At 39.1% G+C, this 19,476-nt stretch overlaps 1 protein-coding gene across 4 annotated transcripts in view; it reads left to right on the forward strand.

Annotated features, from left to right (window-relative positions):
- Nucleotides 1-19,476, forward strand: part of SH3KBP1 (SH3 domain containing kinase binding protein 1) — a 235,112-nt gene that overhangs the window by 12,619 nt on the left and 203,017 nt on the right. For 2 of the 4 annotated variants that reach the window (XM_026120727.2, XM_064499178.1), the window contains exon 2: nucleotides 11,143-11,300. The exons of 1 other annotated variant lie outside the window; for it this stretch is intronic. In XM_026120727.2, coding sequence (XP_025976512.2) covers nucleotides 11,143-11,300 — 158 coding nt within the window. The remainder of the gene's footprint in view (nucleotides 1-11,142; nucleotides 11,301-19,476) is intronic. One more of the 4 variants, XM_064499185.1, reaches the window with a different exon arrangement.

Genomic DNA, 19,476 nt, shown 5'->3' on the forward strand with positions numbered 1-19,476 from the left:
AAAATAATACAATTTCATGAAACTGAGGGAAATCTATATTAGCTTTGAAATTATTTTAAGAGACAGTGTTTGTATGTAACTGACTTTACATGGTAAAGGGCTGTAACATACGCCAAGAATTTCGGCTGTATCAATCTATTGCTGCCATCAATCTTTTCCTGCAGAAATTGCCACTCCCAACAGCAGGCATACCACAAGATGCGTCTGTGCAGCACTTCAGTCTCGTTTCTTAAAATAAACCCATCTTTACCAGTGCTTTGAGAAAACGTGGCTATATGTAGAAGGATACATCCTATTCTCCCCATCCTCCTCTTTTGCGAAAGGATTGCAACTTTCATCAGAGATGTCTGGTGATAGTAACATCTTAGACTTCTGTGGTGAAATTCTCCAGAGCTCATCTGTGAGATCACATTCAATGACACTACACATTTTCTAGTCTTGTTTTTAGTGAGGCTGGGTGAATATTGCTCTCATAGAAATTCAAAAGTTTTAACATTTAATTAAAATCAATGCAGTACAAAATACAAAGATTAGGAGGAAATGTTTGACCACAAACTTCTCCTACCTTTTGGGGAGTTAACTGATGTTACATTGTATCACTGAAAGGGTGATTTTTTTCCTGGGCTTCTGGTAAGTACTTTTTGAATTGATCTTCCACCTCAGTACTTACCCATCATCATTCACAAGTATTATCATGGAACTAGAATCAAGTGACAGTTGCACTAGACTAGTATTTCTGAGTAATCTTAAACAGCAGTTACTTTTCATGATATTGACTTTCCTATCCTGCTCCATTTTTATGCTGATACATTCTTAAGTAGCAGCTCTCATGAATTCAGCTTTATATATATATATGTGTGTGTGTGTGTGCGCATGTATATATATATATGTATATTTATATAGTAATATTTATCACTATATTTAGCTGTAAGTAGTGTTATCTTCCTCCTTTTTGTTCTGAAGAAGTAGCTAATATCCTTTCTAACCTCTCAATTGCCTGAGAATGTGATTTAGACAACAGAAGTAGTATTACCAACAAGGTTTTATGAATATATAGTTTGTCAAATCAGAATTATTTATCTTTGTTTGCATAGCTTAAGTTAGGATCCTCTTCTCCTTTTTATATATTGATCCCAGCAATGGATATGTATAATCCTTTGTACTTTTCAGCAGAACTTCAAAATTATTTTTATTAATAAAAATAATTTAGTTCCTGGAGGAGCCAGGAATTTGGTTCCTGGAGGAGCCGGGAACTTACGTTAAGATGACGTTGAATGCCTCTCTCTGGATTTAATGAGTCTTCTGTTTCTTCTGGATGGATTGTTGTGTGCACTAATAGTTGAGGGAAAAAACAATTATAGAACAAAGTGAACCAACTCTCAAGACCATTTTACCTTTAAGAGGTGCTGTATAACTTCAGTTGCAAGTTAATGCAATGTGTGTAGACTGTGAACTGGATTGCAAGGTGAATTGTAAAGTAAGCTTGTTTGTGAATGGTAGCATCTGGTGTATCTGAAGAGGTACTCCAGTTGATAGATTGATGAATTAAAAGAAAAAAAAAAAACCTCTTTCAATGGCAAGTGGTCCAAGACAGAAGGACCACTTTGCCCTGTAGGAAAGGATAAATTAACCTGTGGAATGTGAGTGCTTCCCAGAGGACTAGCCATATGAATGCCAAAGAATACCTGTACCATCTGTTATCTGTCAAAAGGGTTAAGGAGACTTGGCCCAATTAAATTAAACCCGGATTGTTGGCTGTGAAGTAGAATGTAAGGGAGCCTTTGGAATACAGAGCTGACTGCTGTAACTGGAAACTACCATGGTGATCTTTTGTGTCTTCACTTACTCTTCAGTTGCTTGTGTGGGTCATCAGATATGGTTTGGCATATTGTTTTGAAAGTTTATATTGGAGATAGGAGTGTGACTTTGAATTTAGTGGGAGACAACTATTGCAATCAGCCAAAAAAACCAAACTAACAAACTCTTAACATTTATTGGAAGTACATGTCTGAAGCTGTTTGCCATGTGGTTGTTAGGAGAAGCATGCTTTTTGTGAAGGAAACTCCCTGCATACATACAGAAAGACAGATATACTGACTTACTGTTGCTCCTTAGTTACCTTACTGTAAATGCAAGACTTTTGTGATGAGTTGTAGTCATACTAAAGCCTTAGCGCCATAAAATAAAGTATTTCCTGCCCTGCTGGGTAAGTTCCACTAGAATAGCTTAGTGCTTGTGTTTTCAAAAGCAGGATACAAACATACCAGTCCTGATTCAAAAAAGAGAAGACTGACTCTCCTGTTTTCCTGGAGGATAGCTGGAGCTTTATGTAAGCTGGAGAGCTTTCAGCTCTGCTGCTGCCGCCCAGAGAAGAGTCATAGTCCCAAGCAAGAATGTTCACTCTTTGCCCCAAGTTAGATAGTTTAAGTTCTTCTGCACCAGTCAACTTGAACACTCCTTGAACATAGGCAGCAGGAGGCAGTGAAGTTCAAGAACCCGACTCCCTTTGGTTCTCTTTCTGTGGCCCATGCCTAAGTGACTGGTTTTGGTGCATTTCTGTGTGTACATGTATGTTTATGTGTGAACTGCACAAAGGACCTTCTTCTCAAATGCTCCACATGTATCTTAAGTGCTTCAATACTGGCTACTATGGTTCCATTGGCAAAATGAGGCTAAGGGTCATGCAAGTGCAAACTGCGTAAGGGGCATTTGTGTCTGTCGGGGAGGATTGGGACGCATGGTTCCCTTGAAATGACAACAAATAAAGAATCCTGACTGCAGAATTTGTAATTTCTGTGGAAGAAATACATGTGCAAGCTAATTGTAGGTTTATTGATATCATTAAATTCAGACTGTGATTGAAATGACCATATGCTTTCCTCATATGCTTTCCTCATAAGTAAATATATATATATTTACAAATATAGCTCTCCCTGAACATTATTTCCTTTTCACCTTTTTCCTGAATCCTTTTGTTAGTGTTGCAAGCATATGCAATTGCCTTTGCATAAGACTTTCAAGTGAGATCCCTCCATAAAACTTCTGTTCCTCTGAAGGAAATATATAGCATTTTAACACAACTAGCTTGTGTGACTAACCATTAAAGATTTCTAATATCCATTAAAGCTGTGAAGATATTGAGGGGTGGCTGAGCACCAGCAGTAGCACCAGTTGGGTAAAGGGCAAGAATGGATTGCTGAGGCAGTTTTCAGCTGGGAAGCCTGTTAATTCCTCTGTCTTACGGGCTGGTTAGTAGAACTGCTGCTGAGGACTAGAACATAAAAAGATGCATGTGCAGTATGACTTTTGTGGTGCCCATATATGATTGCTCTGCTCTTTACAACTGAGGGATATGAGTGAGGATATTATTCTAGGACTATGGCTTTTAGCTCCCCCCTCTCCCCAGTTTTTTCAAAAGGGAAATATAAAAGTATGTAAACTGAGAAGTGTTGCCTTATCAGAGGAGTTGCTGTTTACTGTTTAGCCTGCATTTAACCTCTTAAACATTCAGTAGTGGTACAGGTTTTTCCTTGTGATCTTTAAGTTTTTCTCTTCCTCCCAAGCTTTTCTTTTTTTATGGAGCTGAATTCTTGTATATACTTTCAGCAGGGAGTACTATTCCTGATAGTAAGTGTTGTGTTTAAAAAAAAAAAAAAAAAGTGAATAAAGATGAGCAAAATCCGGAATTCATTTTTCAAGAAAATTGTGGCTCTTCAGTGATCACTTGGAGTCAACCAAATTAAGTTAAATTTTTCTGCCATACTTGTGCTTCAAAGTTAAGAGTTCAAGCTTTCTTAAAAATCCCAGTTGTCATTTACATTTAAGCTGTGAAGTTAATGGTATATTAACAGTATTTGGGTTTTTTTTTTTGGTGTACTTTAGAGCTAGCAGATGGCAAAAGACTTTTCCATTTTGGTATAGAGTGGCGCCTAAAAGCTACTATTCAGTGGCTCCTTCATCTAGAATTATAACATACAAAGATACTGACAGAGTTGAGTCTTCACAGACTACAGATTATTTTGTTCTCTGGGAGGAGAGCCCCATCCAATATCTCTGTTCTTTTGTAATAATCTAACTTCCTTCTCAGATACTGACTAACATTCAGTTATTATTTATCCTCCTCATAAAAAAAGTTGTAGCTTTGGTGCCTGCAGTGGCTCTGACGGTTGTGGACAGGAATGACTTGGGAGTCCCAGATGGGTGCTCCATGATTATGTCAGTGCAGCCCCATTTATTCAGTGCTGTGCCTGCTGTAATAAATCCTGCCAGGTCTTACGTAAATCTATCTTCTTCTTCCTCCCTCAAACACATTTGTGCTGTAACATCCCACATTTGGTTGACCTGCCAACTGCTTAGTGTTCCTAGAGTCCCAAAAACAACTGTTATAGGTCACATTTGGTCTTCAAGCCATCAGCCGGTCTTATGGTTCTAGGTTGTCCGACCAGGAATATCAAATGGAAGGTAACTTTTTTCTGCTGAGTTCCAGATATAAGACATACTGTGTCATTTGGTCTGATAAAAGGTACTGATTTTTTTTTCCCCCTAATACTGAATTCTAATGTCTTACTAAGAGCTTTACTGCAACCTATTGTATAGCAAAAATACTTATTTAAATCATTAAAGTAAATAAAAAGGTGCCCATAAAGCACTAAGTATAAAACGTGCATCAGCTCATCCCTAGCTCTCCCTTACAGAATAGCACCTTTGAAGTAAGACATTGTCAAGCAAATTTTGAGGCAGATGGATTTTGATGGCCAGATTGTAAACCAGTTATAAAATGTATTTGTAGTGAAAATATTGATAGACTGTTAAGTGTTTCCTACACAAATGGATCTCTAGCTGCTTAATGGAAGAATACTGTGTACCATGAAAAAAAAAATAGTCCAACTAGTCCAACTTCTTGATTAATATTTTTTGATCATTGATCAATTTACTATAGGTGGTAGAAAACACGAAGCCTTCTGTAGTCACTGAGACCTTCCTGTTGAGGCTTATGCAGAGTGCAGCTTGAGTGGAGTGCTGCGTGACTCCAGTTCATGCTGTTGAGTTAATCTTTGTTACTTATAAAGAGTGATATTTATGCAAAAGAGAGAAGCTCTGCTGCAGTCTCATCTGAGGAAATGTAACTTGAACATTAATTTAAAGCTTTAGTGTAGGAAATCTGAAGGTAGTTTGTCTACTTTCAGTTCTGATTTGTAGGGTAAGCCAACACAACATGTGTGTTTATCATTCACATGAAGCTGAGTGACTAACAATTGGAAAAGCAGAAAACTTACAGTAGAGAAGCTCTTAACCCTTTGGCTGTCTTGTCTAACTGCACACACTAGTTCTAGGGACTGTGTTTGTGTGTGAAACCATGCTGCTGCAGAAGGTTTTGTTGCCATATGGATGCTGTTACTTGGGTGGAATAGTGCCAAAGACATTAATAACATTTCCATTGTGCCTATATGCTTCAGATGTCACTAGAAACTGGTTTAATAATGTAGTTTTTATTGCACACTAGCAAATCTCTGTTTCTTTTCTTGATTCATTTCTTGTTTGGAAAGACACAGTACAGTAATTGAAAATGGCATGAACTCAGACACTTCTGTCTTCAAATGTTGGTGATGTTAAAAAAAACACTCTGACTAGGTAAGTTTTGAGAAAGTAGGTTTTACTTGTCATTTAAATTGCTGCAAGGAAAATAATAAACAATAATCAATAGAAAGCTTCTGTAATTATTAACAAAATCACTTCAAGTGCATGTGTAAGACTAATGCAGAGAATGAAAAATGGGAATAATTGAAACTTTTAAGTTTTTGGAGTCTTTTTTTATCAACTTTTTTTTTCCAGCTATGCTTATTTTAAATGTAACTGAAAGGTTGCATTTAAACTCCTGATTCATAGCACTGACATTTCAAATTTTGTATTTTAAACCCAAACCAGTAAGTGCTAATAAATAAAGCCTTTGTCCCTGACATTGCAGTAATGAGTTTACTGTGCTGGTCTTCAGCATGGTTGACAATAACTAGTTTTGATTCTGTTTCATGGGATTTTTCTGCTACAGTTTGAACTGATGGTAATATAATGTTAGGAATAGCTGATTGTTGGCACAGGAATGAGCATTCCCCTTTCGGATCAAAATAACCTGAATAGCTTTTGATATTGGAATTTGTCTCTGGACTCGATGAATGATTCTTAAAGTGAAAAATGCCAGCTTCTGAGAGAAAGAACCTAATAGCTAGTGTTTGTGAGCTGGGGAAGGTTTGACTTTCAGGCATTATGAGGTGAAATATTTTGAAGAAAAAGGCACCAAAAAGATAAGCCAGATCTGTCTGCCCCAATTTTGTCACTAATTTTGCTTTTGGCTTAAAAAGGTATCAAGTTTTGGCTGTTAGTGCAACAAGCTGTTTACCTTGGCAGAGTTGGGCCTAAGACCAGACTTTGTTGGTTAACAAATAAAGTTTGTCAGAGCTCACTGTCCATGGAGTGTTTTCTCACTTCATAAATCATTGTGCAACCTGGGGTGCTTTGTTAGTCCAGTTCCCAAGGAGAGATCTAATGCAATGCTTCAGGAACGAGGTGCAATGCGCTTGCAGGTGCGTAGCAAAATACAGATCTGCTTTTCCCTTAGCATACCTGCATCAGTCCAGTCTCCAGTATCGATCCAGCTTCCTGAAGACAAAATTTCACCTCAAAAGAAATAAGTGAGATTAAGTTTGACTGGCAGAATGAATTTTTCAAAACATAGTTTGAGAAAGTGCCATGAAAATCCTCGAGCGTGCTTTTTAAAATGAACTTGATATAAAAGCTGCAGCTCCGCAGACCTATAAATTATGAAGCACTTTTAGGCTGTTATATGCTCTACAAGCATCAGTAATGTGATGAATGAGAACTTGAGTGATCTCAGAAGCACATTCTCATTAGTTTGTCATAATCTGCACATTTTTTAGGTGTGCTCTTATTCCTCCTTCCAAACTGTACTCTTGGTTTCCTGTTGAAAGTTTATAAACATCTTGATTGTGTGCTTCATTTTTGGTGATTTGTATGTCTCCATCAGCTTATGCACACTTGTGATACAGTAATTAAATTCTCTGAGAGGAGACAGCTTTTAAAAATATTTATATTTTTTAATAAGTGGAAATATTTATAGAAAGAGAAAAGCCTGAACTGAGGGGGGTTCTGTTTGTTTAATTAAACTTCCAGTAAAACAAAAGTGGTTGCATGGATGCAACTGTCTGTATATGAAGTAGTAGTAGCAAGATAGATGCCTTAAGCTTCAGGAAGATGACTCCAGTGCCTCATGTCTACCCAGGCAGCTGTAGAGTCAAATCAACAGCCCTGTCCTACCTTCCGTTCTCTCTTCAAGAAAATAAGAGAATAGAACTGTTGAGAATGATGTCAGTTTTGTAGTCATCTTCAGGAAAACTGCAAGCACAGCAATAGGTACAGGTACTGGATCTCTTTTAAAACATGGGACTTTAAGGAGTCACTTGTCTTCGGTATGTGTTGCTGCAGTCTGGATGTTGAGAAAGTATTTGAAGAATCCGTAGCTGAAGCCAGCCCAAATCCCTGCTCCCTTTCTGGGGGATCATCTTCTTGAAGCTCAAGAATGGTTCATCTCAATGAGCAGGAAAACCAGCAAAAGTAGCAGGAAGCCTGTACGGGTGAACAAGGAGCTCCTGACGAAAGTCAAACATAAAAGGGAAGCTTACAGGAGGTGGATGGAGGGATAGGTGTCCTGGGCGGAATATAGAGACACTGTCCAAGGGAAGTGTTTATGAAAGCCAAAGCCCATCTGGAGTTGAATCTGGCAAGGGACATGAAGGGCAAAAAGGAAAGCTGCTGCGTGTACACCGGTAGCAAAAGGAAGGCTAGGGAAAAGGGGACCCTGCTGCTGACTGGGCCAGGGGCACTGGTCACAAATGACAAGTTGGCAGAGGTACCTAATGCCTTCTTCACCTTAGTCTTTACTGGTAGGACTGGCCTTCAGGACTCCCAGGTCCCTGGACAGGATTCCTGCCTTCAAGAAGGGTAAGAATGAGGATTTGGGGAACTACAGACTGATCAGCCTGATCCCTGGAAAGGTGATGGAGCAAATAACCCTGGAAACAATTTCCAAATGCATGAAGGACAAGAAGGTGTTTGGCAGTAGTCAGCATGGATTATGAAGGAGAAATCACATCTGACCAGCCTTCTGTGATAAGATGTCTAGTTTGGTGGATGAAAGGAAAGCAGTGGATGTTGTCTATCTTGACTTCAGTAAGGCTTTTGACCCTGTCCCCCATAACTTCCTCATAGACAAGCTGATAAAGTACAGACTCGATAAGTGGACAGTGAGGTGGATTGAAAATTGCCTGAGCTGCTGGGCTCAGAGGGTTGTGGTCAGTGGCATGAGGTCCAGCTGAAGGCCAGTCACTAGTGGTGCGTTCCAAGGATCAGTACTGGGGCCAGTATTGTTGAACATCTTTGTTCATGACCTGCACGGTGGGACAGGGTGCATCCTCAGCAAGTTTGCAGAGGATACAAAACTTGGAGGGATGGCTGAGACAGCAGAGGGTTGTGCTGGCATTCAGAGAGACCTCGACAGGCTGGAGAAATGGGCAGAGAGGAACCTCAAGAAGTGGAACAAAGGACCTGCACCTGGGGAGGAGTAACCCCAGGCACCAGTGGAAGGTGGGGGCCGATGGGCTGGGGAGCAGCATTGGAGGGAAGGCCCTGGGGGTGCTGGTGGACAAGCTGAATGTGAGCCAGCAATGTGCCCTTGCGGCAAAGACGACCAACGGCACGCTGGGCTGCATTAGGCAGAGCGTTGCCTGATGATTTGGGGATTGGAGCGTCTGACATAGCAGGAGAGGCTGAGAGAGCTGGGAGTGTTTAGCCTGGAGAAGAGCAGGCTCGGGGGGATCTGATCAAAGTGTATAAATTCCTGATGGGTGAGCCAGCTGCTTCTCAGTGGTATTGAGTGAATGGACAAGAGGGAACGGGCACAAACCGAAATACAAGAAATTCCATTTAAACTTTTAAAATTATTATTATTATTATTATTATTATTATTATCCCCCCCGTGAGGGTGGTCAAGCACTGGAACAGGTTTCTGAGAGAGACTGTGGAGTCTCTGGTTTTCAAGATATTCAGAACCTGACTGGACAATGTCCTGAGCAACCTGCTCTAGGCGATGCAGCTTTGAGCAGGGGGAAGCTAGACTGGAGGCCTTTTGAGGCTCCTCACAGCCTCTGTGATGACAGTGATTTTAAGTTAAGTTTTTGTGGTTAATTTTTCAAGTTCTGTTTGCATGTCACCTTGTAATATGTGATGCCACTCTTCCTCCCCTGCTGTTCATTATGTAGTTAGTAGTCCCCTTGTGTTCATCAGATGTGTGGTTTTATCATACTTTGGGGCTTCGCATAAGCAATAGGTGTGCATTATTTTGTCTTTCTTTGTTTCCAGAGGGTTTATATCTGGCCCCTTTTCCAACAAAAGTGAGTGCTTGTAGATGATTTTATAGATGAGGGAAAAGTGGAAAGTGAATGACAAATTCCAGTCAGAGTGCAGCAGCTTTTAGTCACAAACGAAGAACTCTGGGCATCTGATGTGTTCGTCATTTTGACATTTTTAGCTCTGCTTAGATGGCTCTGAACTCTGTTGTGGCATTAGTGTGAGAAGAAATAGCTGTGGCTTTTCATGGTTGGAATAAGTTGCGTCTATGGTTGAGCTGGTAGTCTGTGATGATGGGTGAGGTGTGCCTGTTGTGTATCTTTTTGTGAAAGGTTTCGGAGGTACTTAGTAGTGTGAGATATGCAGGCCTTTGCCTGCAGCCTGATGCCTGGAATGTATCCGTATGTCAGAACACTCTTTTAGCTATGACTTGCAGGCTCTGGGGGAGGGAGGGAGATGTTCGGCTTTGTGTCTGTGTGACATTTTGGGGGTGGAAAGGAATAACTGCTTTCCTGTCAGCTTAATTCAGTTTAGTCCTCAGGGCTTCTATTATTTAGGCAGAACCTTTTACTGTCTGCGGTGTAGTGGCTAGCTTTGCTGTGTGAGCTGTACTGCTTGTTTGATGGCCAGATCTTGGAGAGTTTTCATAGCCACTCATTTGCACAGAAAGCAGATGTCTGTTACTAGCTCTCATTTTTCTCTTTCAACATTTGAAATGCTAAACATTTGGTGGAACATCCTGGGGCATGGTTTTCCACCGAAGAAAACAAGAGAAAAGGCTTTACAAATATGGCTATCCTTGACCTTGCCAGTCAGGCTCCTTTTAGTAGATAGGTGATAAACTGTAAATATAATGATAAGTGTCATATTTGAATACCCCATATTCAGTATTTCTCATTCTCCAAAGAATTTTTTCTGTCTCTATGACTTTCCTAAATCACTGCAGTGATTGTATAGTATATATGAGAGAATCTACAGGAACGTTGTTGCATGTGTGGTATCAAGGGTCCTTCCAGGAAAAGAAGGCAGTGTACCATATAGATGGTAGCAAGCTTATAACATGCTAGTGTTTGATAGCTGATATTTAGAGCAGTAACAGTGTTTTTTCCTCGCATCCTCTGATGCATAATCACAAGTGAAAGTGAATTTTTCCTGTCACTGGTGAAATCCTGCGAGAGTGTGTCCACACAGCAGAGGTCTGCTTTACTGTATAAATAACAGTGAAACGTGGCATGATACAAAAAAACCTTAATAAATACTTTTTAGCTTAACAGTGGCGTATTGAGCAAAGTAGGTGCAGTGACTGTGGCTTAGAATATTTATGGACTTGAACACTTCCAAAAATAAAATGCCTCAGAAGTCCTGCAAACAAAGGCTAAAACATTGTCCAAGAAATAAAAATCAACTTTGTAGTGCTGCCAGCTTAGTAGATACTGCTAAAGTAGCACAAATCGATTTCCTTTAATCAGCAAAGAAAAATGCACGCCATTTGCTGTCTTAGCCATAATGGGCCTTCCTGAGGTTTTCTCCTTGGCCTTCCTGTAGTAGTTATCCACAAAATATTATTATTAAATGCAGCCTATTTGTCGTGCTCTCGTGGTTGAACTGAATATATTACTTTCATGGAGACTCTGTAGCTGGATTAGTGTTTTCTTACTCCTTTCAAAGGCACAGAAACTTAAATGTACAGTCAATAATTATGCAATATGTGTTTTTCTCTTTTAGTGGAGGCGATAGTGGAGTTTGACTACAAAGCTCAACATGATGATGAGCTGACGATCACTGTAGGTGACATAATCACCAATATCAAGAAAGATGATGGAGGCTGGTGGGAAGGACAGCTCAAAGGCAGAAGAGGTTTGTTCCCTGACAACTTTGTAAGAGTGAGTACAAAGTGGAACCGTTCTTGTGTTGTGTGTACACATTTCGTATGCTATCCTGTTCAGACTAAGTTATCAGCCTTTATATCATAACTTTTTTTATGTCTAAAAACATAGTATATTACAATACAACATTCCATTGAGGCTGTGTTACAAAAAACAGATTGTTTTGAGAGACAATGTAGTTTTGAGATCCTGAAAATAAAGGTAGCTACCCCTACATTTCTCTGCTATTTATTGATTATGTTCCACTAGTGTGGTCTGGGAACAGCTTATATTTCAAAAGAAACAAAACAACTAGTCTGCAGTCTATTCCGTGGCATTCACAATATTTTCTCTTCTCTATAGCTGTTTTTTCTTCATCTCCAGAGTGCTTTCTTAGGTTTTATAGAAGCCTATGTGAAAATTTATTCATGGCTAAACTAGTTGATAATAATTAAAGTGGATTTTTCCAAACAATTGCCTGTAAAATAAGCTTTGGAATATATATCATTACTTTGTATTTCATGTAATGTGCCAAATAACTTACAGAAATACTATTTTTAGGATAGCCATTTAAAGTTTTAGAAATATATATATTTTTTTTAGTGGGGGTCTGTGTATGTGCATGTCTGCACATATTGGAATAGTAACCTCTGTGTCTCCTTGATCCAGAGGTCTTTGCAAGTAGATTCCATTGCAGACCTGTACTGTTAGTTTCTATAAATTGCCACAAACTTTTATCTCTAGATCTGAAAGAGAGGCCAAGAACTACAATAGATTACCTAAATGGGATTTACGTAAATCTGTTACTGCAGCTTCAGAGAGTCTTTGGGACTTTCCCCTTTCGAATTATATGAATATCTTTTCTTTCTTTTTTTTCTTTTTCTTTTTTTTCGTGTTCTAACTGCGTGAGCCTGCTGTGTGTTTATGCATACATGCACAATGAAGTTACTCCATTTTGCTTCAATAACAGTGCATATGTCAAGATAACTTGGGGAAGCAGTTAGACAACAAACTTGCAGAGCCAGAGCAGGGAAACATGGGAGCCTCAAATGTTCCTATGGGGACAGACATGCTTGCGTGCTAATGCCTGCTCTTGTCATTGCTGGGAAAGAGGAGAGCTCTGTCTATAAGGAGGGGGTGATTAGGAGGAAGTGGCAGCCTCAAGGAGATGGAAGTGGAGGGGGAAAATGTGCACCCTGTGTCTTACTACATCTCTGAAAATCCACACTTTAGGATAAGGGAGAGAAACTATTTTGGGACAGATTGTGTATTGATAGTATTTTTGTTTAAGTTTGAACTCTAATAAAGTTGTGAAGTTCTGTGGGACAAAAGCAGACTTTCTCTAAGCTTTCTTCTGGCTGATACTTGAAACATTGCTGCTGGTTTAGGAGACTTTGGATTTAGTTTCATGAACAAATGTGGCCAACCAATTTCCATTACAAAAATATTATAATCTAAGTATGGAGATTTATGAGTTCTTCCCTTTAATACCTAATTTTTGATGCATCTTCTTTTCAAAATATCTTCAAACTGGCATCCAGTGAAATGATTAGAAAATAAATTGTGTTTTCTCAGTAGAAAGCTCTAAAACAACAATAAATGTTAGAGGTTCTGTGTTCACATAAAATATTGCTAAGTCCTTTTTTTTTTTTTTTTTCCTCCTCCTCCTCCCTTTGTCTTAAATCAGCATCCAGGGCTGTTTTCTAAAGAATTAAAAACCACATTAGTCTTCCTCATCCTCAGAGGCAGCTTGAAGATCAAGTCAAATATGTTTGTTATAGTTGCACAGTTTGCTGATGAAGATGCTGACTTCCTAAAAGCACAGTTACTTGATCAATATCTTGAGTGAAAAATTTTTTCTTCTTTCAGTTTTCTCTTCTGTAAGTCTCCTTATACATGGAAGATTGTCGTAAAGCATAACAGCAGTCCCATTAGAAAGCCTGTTAAGCAAAATCTTTCTGCTCATTAAGATCACAAATAATTATAAACTTTCTTTCAATCACGAACAATTTTTAACACATGCATGGAGAGTAGAGATCACCAGCAATTAACTCATGTCCCATTACAGGGAACCTTAGCTATTCTATTGTGTTAGAAAGGGTAATTAAGAGGCAGGTGAAAAGGGATGCTGTAGATGAGTAGCAGAATTGAATACAACTCCAAATTCCCATTACTTCTCAGAAGGGTTTTCATGGCTTGGTTGTAAAAGTAGCTGCTGAATCTGTAATTATGAAGATCTAGTTGCTCTAAAATCTTTGAGGAAGTTACTTAGAGGTCAGAATCACTATTGAAATTCTTGAGGTACTTTACATTCTGCCTGCAAGTGGAGGGAATAATTTCTTATGATGGAAAATGGCTTTTCCTTCCTGTGATTTGATTTTTCTGTTGGATAACTTCATGATGGCATTCCAAATAAAAGGCTGGATTTTGCAAAAATTGAATACTTGGACTGAATTGAAGCCATTGAATTACCACTGTCAAGAGGCCAGAGTGGTCTCAGTTAGCATAGGTTCTAGAAGTGCAATTTGAAGAGAAAAGAGTTTGGCAGTTAAGATGCACAAATGAGAGAATAAAGGGAAATGTAATACATTTCAATGTTTATTGAAAGACATTGATATGAAGTGTTACTTAAGAGAATCTTAAAAAAAATATTATTCAAAAGAGTACTAGGCTATGATGTGGAAAAAACTTTTGGAGTTGCCTGTAACAGGAGTGGTTTTAAATTTCATAGAATAAATTTACATTAGGAGACTATTCTAATGAAGAGAGGAGGTCTAGAGACAGATGTGAGAAAGCAAGAGGAAAAGGGAGGTAGTGATGGTACGTATGCAGTACATATACAGTAATTTGTTCTTTGGAGGACTTTCACTATGAAGTCATCAGAGGTGCTTCCTGTTCTTGAATCTGCAAAACAACTGCTCTGAATTTTATTTATTATATATCTTTACACACATGCACAAAGAGAACATACAGATCCATATTTTTCTATGCTCTGCAGTTCAGTATGCAAGGTCTAACAGAAAAGGTATTTGGAATTTCTTTTCTCTTTCAGTTTTCACGGTCTATTAGGCTGCAGCTATGGTCAGCTGGAACATACTGTGGTAGAAGATTGCCTAAATGTGAGACATTTAAGACCTAATTTACTTCTGTCAGCCTCTGGACACATCTGCTATCGTTAGAGATAGTGATGCTAAATTTAACAGAAACGTATGAAATATGTATCTGGTCTTCCCCCCCCCCCCCCCGTTTCCTTTCCATTTTAGTTATTTTCACATAGAGAAATAAAAGTGTAAATTGGAGGAGAATTATGTATTGCTTCTGGTTTTCTGTCTTACTCTTAGAAAACAGTTGAAAAAGAGGAGGTGGCAGGCGCCGTTGCATTGTTTGTTTATATGGTATAATGTTGATTTTCTGTGTGATTTTCTAGCTAGAAAACTTTTACTTTATTTTTTGGTTATAAAGTATGGAATTTAGATTGCAAGTTAATGAGGGTGACGTAGTGTATTACTTTGTCTGGTATAATTCTTTTAAGAAATGCCATTAAGAGACAGATTTGAGGCTTTTTTTTTTTTTTAATAAATTCCTAGTCTAACCATGCTCCACAGTGTAAAACTGTATTCGTAAGTGCAACAGCAGCTGAGACAGTTCGATTTTGCCGACAGAAAATGAAGATGTAGAAAGCAGGAAACTGTGGTGCAGACCCAGGCTTGTTAGTGTTGGTTTACAAAGCCAATTCTGTATGGGATTGGATGGTATTATACTGGTAAACTGAATTTGCTGCATGTGACAACCTTTAGGCTTGCCTGTACTCCAGATAACTTGCAAATATTGCTAGCAGAAGTGTGGGGGGGTTTTCTTTTTTTTTCTTTTTTTTTTTTTTTTTTTAACTTGTTTTCAAAATAGCAAGAAGTGTGGTTGTAGTTTATTTTTGAAGCTGTGGTGGATAGCCAGGTCTTTAGAATCAGGGAAACAGGACAGGGATTTTGCGTAACTGTACAGCTGCCTCAGGTCAGAACAGCAACCTAGCTTTATTGGTTATAGCAGAATATAATGTTCAATAGTGCAAATCAGTTGTAGAAATTCAGAGATGTTGGTTATGCTGAATCATAGATGTATGGTGGAGATCCTTATCTGTTGCTTGCTAAGTCACTTAATTTTTTTCTTTATATGTTTCTTTCTTTCTCTTTTATTGTTCACAACCAGCCAGAGGTTGTGAGGGACTGCAAGTGAAGCACAGGGTGATTCCTTCCAGAGAAGCCCCCGTTATTCTATCCTTTTCCCGCCATGCACTCCGTTCCAGGAGAAAGTGCTAACTGTCCCTATTAGTGCTTTCCTAAAACCTTTCTAACAGTGTAAGACTTGGCCTCTGCACTTCCAGGAGCCCTGTGCATCCGTAGGTTGGCGCCTGGGAGGGAAAGGGAATATTCCCCATGTCACAGAGCACTTGAATTCTTGCTGTGCTTTCTGTTTCCCTGGTCCCCCACCTTTCAGCTGGCACCGCTTGGTAGCAGTGGAGCTGGACAGATGGCTGTGTCCTGCTGTTTTCCCTGATTGCTTTCAGGGAGCACTCTGCTGCCTTGGCCTCTCCCCTGTCTTCTGAATACTGTTCATTAACTGATGTCTCGATCAGCTTTGCTTAAGTAGCCACTTCTGAAAGTTGTGGCATCTGCTGAGGCACTGATGTTATATGCAGGCTAGTGAAAGCAGTGTTATTTTTGTCTATACTTGAAAAGATATTTCCTTTATGGGTCAGTGAATTCTTACGATTTGAACTTGGCAGGATTTTGCCATTAAGTTACTGGGCTTTTTTGTTGGAAATTCCACTAGAATACATATTTGTTCTCAGGAAACTTTTCAGTTTGTGATGTGTTATGTCTCCTTGGGAGTAAAATTTAGTAGTCCTACTTTCTTATTCCAGATTCTGGATGCATCCAATAAACTTTGTTATCCTTATGGTGAAATACAAAAGAATATAATTGGTGAAAGAAACTTTCAGATTGGTTATATCATGTGAAAATGTTGTATCTTTGAGCTTTTGTTTCTCTCAACAGCAGTGAAGAAAGACATCATGGAGAGAAACCTTGCCACACTGCTGTATAATTATTTATTATTGCTGTTATTACTTTTACAGTGTGGAAGCAAACTAGTAAGACAAAGTGTTTCTCCCTCTTCCCCCACCATCACTTCCTCAAAATATAGATCCACCAAAACGCTCTTGCACCGATCAATAGTCTCTGAACTGGCAGTGGTCATTCTTCGAAGGGAATTCAACACAGAAAGAGCAGCATGGCACCAGAAACGGCCCCTGGGCCGTGCGGGATGCTCAAGGCATGACTGCAGATAATGCCACACCTCGACCTGTTAGTCTGGCTCCGGTGGAGGTGGGGGAGCTGCAGCCAGGCAGCTGTTCCAGGTGTTTGGCCTGGAAATGGTGCGAGATTCCCTGGTAGTCAGAGAGGCTCATTCCCATTTTCTGTCCTGGGGAGCTGGTGATATTCTCAGCTCGATAGAAAGCGTGCCATGCTAATTGAAGAGCATTTCTGCAGTCAGCAGCAGAATGGATCTTGTATGTTTTTGACAGGGGCGGACATGGTGTTGGCTGTCCCATGGTGATCAGTTTGTTGGATATGTTTTGATGCTGAGTGGGGCAAGCAATAGAGTAGCTGTGTGGGGAGGAGAAAGAAGTGTTGCTGTTTGGGACTGTCAGCAGTTGATGTTTTGTGGCATCCAGCTTGTGAACATTTTATGAATTATGCAGAAATGAGAGGATTTAAAATGTGAGGAGGAACAGTCATGCAGTGGACACATAGTAATGTCGGGCTTCAGTGTATTTACTCCATTAGAACTATGCCAGCCTGTATCCTGATTACATCTTCCAATTGTCTTTCAATTTGTATTAGTTAAACATTCAGCAACATTAACAGTAAGAAAGAATGAAGATGAGAGTAAGAGGGACACATAGGAAAAAAAGAAAAAGAAATATCTGAGATTGTACAAGTAGCTGTTCTGCTGCTGTAATGATCTTGTGATACTGTTTATTTTGAATTTTTCTGTACTGATCAAACACTGTAATTTCTGAACAGTAAGTGTGTGTATCTGAGGGGTGTTTTTTATTTGTTTAGGATTTTTAGTTTTATGTACAGGAGGGCTGTTTTTTCCCTAAAAGTATCATGTGTGGATCACTTGACAGCTTTCAAAATTGTCTTTTTATAAAGTGTATATCAACTGGAGTGGCAAATGATTCATATTATTTGCTATTGGAAGTCATATTTGACCAATTACACGTTTCTGTATTCAGTGTCTGTAAGTGCTGCAATTCCTTTCTAGAATGTTGTGGGAGACAGCTTCGAAGCTTATGCTGGAGATCAAATCTTAAAGGATTCCCCATCTCCTGCCATCACCCAATCACTTACTTTTTACTAGAGTTTCATTGCTGTTAGTAAAAGTTATTGACAGAGTATATTAAAGCAGTTTAGATTTATGATCAGACAATGTCATTCTCTTCAGAATCAGAGAGACACAAGTATATATGAGTCTCTTAATCCTCAATTTTGGGTCTTTTATGACCATATGAAATATATTATTGTTTACATATAACACTGAAGTCATTCAGTTACCCTTGGAAAAGACGAAGATGCAAGCAAACTCTGCCATAATGTAATACGATGAGTTATCTACTCACTCTGATTACAGGCTCCCTCTTCAGCGATGGTTACTTAGTGCCAGTTACCGTGATGGCAGATAGTGAGGGATGGAAAGGAAAAAAACAAGTAGAAAGTGCATTTCAAAAAAAATAACATGGATACCTTCCACCCAAGGAGAAGGAACAAGGCAAACCTGTTATCTTTATAGTAGATGGTAATGACTTTTGCTTTTATTGGTTTTGGGCTGGGAATGGTGGTAGAATTAAATGTATCACAGCTCATTCAAGACTGTAGAAGTGTTGAGTGCATGCATGTGCTGCTTCAGAGGACTTTGATTTCTCTGCTGCTTGCCACATTGGGACCCACTACATCCTTTGAGAGGTTAATTGAGTACTGTAGTTCTTCAAGAGATCTTCAATTTGCCCATCCAGAAGCTGGGCCAGTATTATCAAAAATCTTGATTAGAAACACTCTGCCAACAGAAAAGTTCTCCAGAATAGAAACTTCTTTGACAACCTTGTGGTTAGAGGGTATTGCCATTATTTTGGCTGTCTCATGACACTCAACTTAGCTTAAGCTTGGTTTCCCTTTTAGACACATTTAGGTGAGTTTGGGTGGATTCAGCTGTCCTTCTGGTCACCTGGTTTATCTGTCAGCATTTATTCGTTTATTAATCAGTAGCACAAACCGAACATAGCTCCTTTTGTCCTTTCAGCTGGAAATGATTTTCTTCTTGCTTAGATACAAGAGCATAGTGTCATCCAGCTTTCATTTTGGGATGTGTGTTTGTCAGCTTTTTGGATATTTTGAAGAGGATTTTTTTGTTGTTGTTCCCTCCCCCTTCTTTATCATGTTGTCTCCAGACCTTCCCAGTGAGAGAGCAGGCTGCCCATCTTACCACAAGCTGCTGTTGTGTGGTTGGCATTATGTGGTCCTGGCACTTTTGAGATGTGGTTCATTCATTGCCATCAGATGTTTCCAAATTACTGGCCCACTTGAGCACTTTACAGCTATAATTTGCTCTGTGATGTATTTAAATTTACACTGGATTTGAACTCCTCAAAAATCCACAAGTCATTCAGTCGCCTCTAAAAATGTATTGATATTATTTGATTCATCCCATCTTTTCATCGTATTTCTGTTACCAGCTGCCAAGATGATCATATATCTGTTTATAAATAAAATGTCCAAATAAAAAGTCTGAACCCCCCCCACCACCCTCACATGTAAATATAAAAATAGTCAAGCTGGAGTAACATAGAGTTCTTTTATCACATGGTGAGTGTTAATTCAAGCGAATCATACATTTGGATTATATAATTCAAACCTTTTCTTTCTCTCTCTTTCTCTCTCTTTCTCTCTCTTTCTCTCTCTTTCTCTCTCTTTCTCTCTCTTTCTCTCTCTTTCTCTCTCTACTTTCTCTCTCTTTCTCTCTCTTTCTCTCTCTTTCTCTCTCTTTCTCTCTCTTTCTCTCTCTTTCTCTCTCTTTCTCTCTCTTTCTCTCTCTTTCTCTCTCTTTCTCTCTCTTTCTCTCTCTCTTCTTCTCCTCT

The sequence above is a fragment of the Dromaius novaehollandiae genome, chromosome 1 (assembly GCF_036370855.1).
Source record: "Dromaius novaehollandiae isolate bDroNov1 chromosome 1, bDroNov1.hap1, whole genome shotgun sequence".
Classification (NCBI taxonomy): Eukaryota; Metazoa; Chordata; class Aves; order Casuariiformes; family Dromaiidae; genus Dromaius; species Dromaius novaehollandiae.